Genomic DNA, 1815 nt, shown 5'->3' with positions numbered 1-1815 from the left:
ATGCCCTTTAATATGCATAAGTATTTGATTTAGATAATACACAAAAAAAAAGGCATTAAATTTTTAAGCAGTAAATGTAAGAACCACAAAAAATTTTCAATGTCATACCACAGTGCCTATAATTGAAATGTGCAGCACTATTTATGTCTACAGAAATGTGATAACTAAGGGGTCCCAAAATGACCAAATTGCGATGCGTGAATAATTTTCATAAGTATTAAAAAAAAAAACTGTTTTGAAATTTATTTTGGCTATGTAATAAGTATATATAATTGTTAATACGTATATAACTGACTGTTTTACTGTTACATTATGCACGCTTTCTCTACATGAGAGAATGCGCATGTAAGACTAAAACAGATTAAAATTATTTTTCTTATTTTAATCCATAATCAAACCAAATATATCTTGGCATACAAACAACGATTAAAATTGCCACATGACAAGCAATATGTAAATAATGACATCAAATAGTCTTCATTATATACACATACTCCAAAGTTACCCTTCCTCATCTCAGCCTTACAAAGTAACAAACAAAACCTAAATGTCTTACTTAACTGTCCAACAAAAGTGCTGTACTTTTCACTTTAACCTGATTGCTCGATTCTAGTTTTATAATGGTTATCATCATTCCTTCTCGTCTTTTGTTGTCGTGCCTTTTCCATCACAGGCTACAATTTTCACTTTTTCAACTTTTACAAGTTCTTGAACCTCACGAAATTCTACATCTTTTAAAACAAAAGTCCACACATTATCGCAGAATCTATATGTGTTTAAGTGACCAGCTTTAAACGTAAGCCTTGTCTTCACCCGGTTAGCAAGGGCATTATTTATTGCTTTATCAAACTGCAATAGTACTTTGAGCGCTAACTGAGGAGTTATTTGTCCACACTGGATTAACTCGTCCAAACTTTCTTGAAGAGTATGACCCAACGTAGTATTCCGATACAACTGATAGCTCATCTTCGCACTTACCACCAATATTTAAGCCTCTCCAACTAACCTCCGTCACTGTACCGGAAGACACAATGTTGAGTCGGCAGCGCCCTCTTCCTATTGTTTATTTTTTATTTAACATAGAAAGAATTTGTTAAATTTTCAGATTTGAAAATACAGATTATTTGGATAATAAAAACATAAATAGAAGAAGAAAATACAGTAGAGCCAGTGCTAACAAAAATAAATGTAATAAGTTTTTAATACTACGAAGAAGCTTTCGGGGTAACGAACCCTTTCCTCAGCAAGAAAGGTACATACATACAGAAATGCAAAAATAACATAAAACTTTAGGAATGGAATTAACTAAACTAAATAGGCTGTGCGTGCTCAGATGATCTGGCGTAGTAAATGACTGAACACTCTCGCGTTCATGTACGCGCTCTCCCAATTTTGCTGCCAGCGTTTGCCGTGCTTAAAAACTACTGACTCCAAAATTGGGTGTAGCCTTGTACCCCTGTTGCGATTTAAAACTTTGTGACAGCTGGATATATTCAGGGATTCTGACCATAGGCGGCTGAGATGGAAGCTCATGTGCCTGTAGTAAGCACTTGACTAACACATGGGCTGGGTATCTACAATTGGTGAGGTCAGCTTTTACTCTAGAAACCTCGTTGCGTCTGGCTTCCTCTGAGCTAGAATTGACTCCAAAGTCACCCATCGTCCCTCTCTTACGCAGTGGCATTGAATACCGGATCACTTGCCGCAATTGTGCAGTTTGAGATCAAATGTTTTAGAATTATTTCCGAGGCAATTAAGTTAATAAGGCGTCAGTATATGCCGTGGATCAATTACATTATCTATGATTAGATTTTT

At 35.5% G+C, this 1815-nt stretch overlaps 1 protein-coding gene across 1 annotated transcript; it reads right to left on the bottom strand.

Moving 5' to 3' along the window:
- Positions 1-361: 361 nt before the first annotated feature.
- TfIIA-S (general transcription factor IIA subunit 2) lies at positions 362-1020 on the bottom strand. Its single transcript, XM_090370940.1, has one exon. The coding sequence runs from the start codon at positions 964-966 to the stop codon at positions 631-633; it is 336 nt and encodes a 111-aa protein (XP_090227066.1). The 5' UTR covers positions 967-1020; the 3' UTR covers positions 362-630.
- Positions 1021-1815: the final 795 nt, after the last annotated feature.

The sequence above is a fragment of the Mastigoproctus giganteus genome, chromosome 3, assembly GCF_048544385.1.
Source record: "Mastigoproctus giganteus isolate SK-2022 chromosome 3, ASM4854438v1, whole genome shotgun sequence".
NCBI lineage: Eukaryota > Metazoa > Arthropoda > Arachnida > Uropygi > Thelyphonidae > Mastigoproctus > Mastigoproctus giganteus.
The sequence above is the reverse complement of the archived record's forward strand: the minus strand, read 5'-3'. Positions and strand labels throughout refer to the sequence as shown.

Bases quoted from the DNA above. Each gene is read 5' to 3' on its own strand.
- TfIIA-S (XM_090370940.1), bottom strand. From the start codon at position 966: ATGAGCTATCAGTTGTATCGGAATACTACGTTGGGTCATACTCTTCAA.